Raw genomic sequence first — 731 nt, 5'->3', positions numbered from 1 at the left:
AGCATTTTATATTGCATTATTGAATTTATTGACATACTCATAACAATTCTAGATAATTCGTACGAGGGAAAAACAAAATCGAAGATGGTTCTAATAAATGCCGATGCAAAGATGCTGTTGGGGGGATTTGTGTGTGCAAGGTCAGCCCATTGTGCTGAAGAATGCTATCGGCTCACTACCAGTGCAAGCGTTGTTATTTTAGGAGAAAATATCACTGTAACAGTTGAAAAGGGTTTTTTAACAGCTATAAATCAGAGTACGGGACATTATGATACGTTGTCTATTTTAACTAAGTTGTTTGATAAAAATAACAGCATTACTGGAGCACGAAGTTGTAGTGAATGACCTTAAAGTGAAGATGGCGTGTCTATTTCAGAAATACACAATTCGATTCTCCTGCACCAGGTTCTTATCTTGAAGGAGTATTATCTACTTCCGCAGTTGGGCATCATCGGTACAACACTGCGTCTCAATTACACGATAAAAATTGGAAAGACTCGATGTGACCTGTCATATAATCCCCGAGTCAAGTTGGATATCACCAGTCTATGCATTGAAAACGATACCGCGAAGTTTGATGTAGAGTATGGAGGTATTGATGCACGGATTAATATAAAGACAACATACGATGTGGTCAATACTTTGAAGATCTCGACAAATAACGTTATCGTTAAAAATAAGGTTTAAGATTATGCAGTGTATCACAAGCTTCTTCAGACCCTCCTCGATGA

At 37.6% G+C, this 731-nt stretch overlaps 1 protein-coding gene across 1 annotated transcript; it reads left to right on the top strand.

Moving 5' to 3' along the window:
• VCUG_02744 (uncharacterized protein) lies at positions 1–346 on the top strand (the record flags this gene model as incomplete). The annotated part of the gene is made up of 1 exon (XM_008077562.1): positions 1–346. A coding segment is annotated over one exon (345 nt), but the record flags the coding sequence as incomplete, so codon positions are not given.
• Between the last annotated feature and the right edge of the window lie 385 nt (positions 347–731).

The sequence above is a fragment of the Vavraia culicis genome (genome assembly GCF_000192795.1).
Source record: "Vavraia culicis subsp. floridensis unplaced genomic scaffold supercont1.260, whole genome shotgun sequence".
NCBI lineage: Eukaryota > Fungi > Microsporidia > Pleistophoridae > Vavraia > Vavraia culicis.
This window is presented reverse-complemented; position numbering and strand designations above follow the sequence as displayed.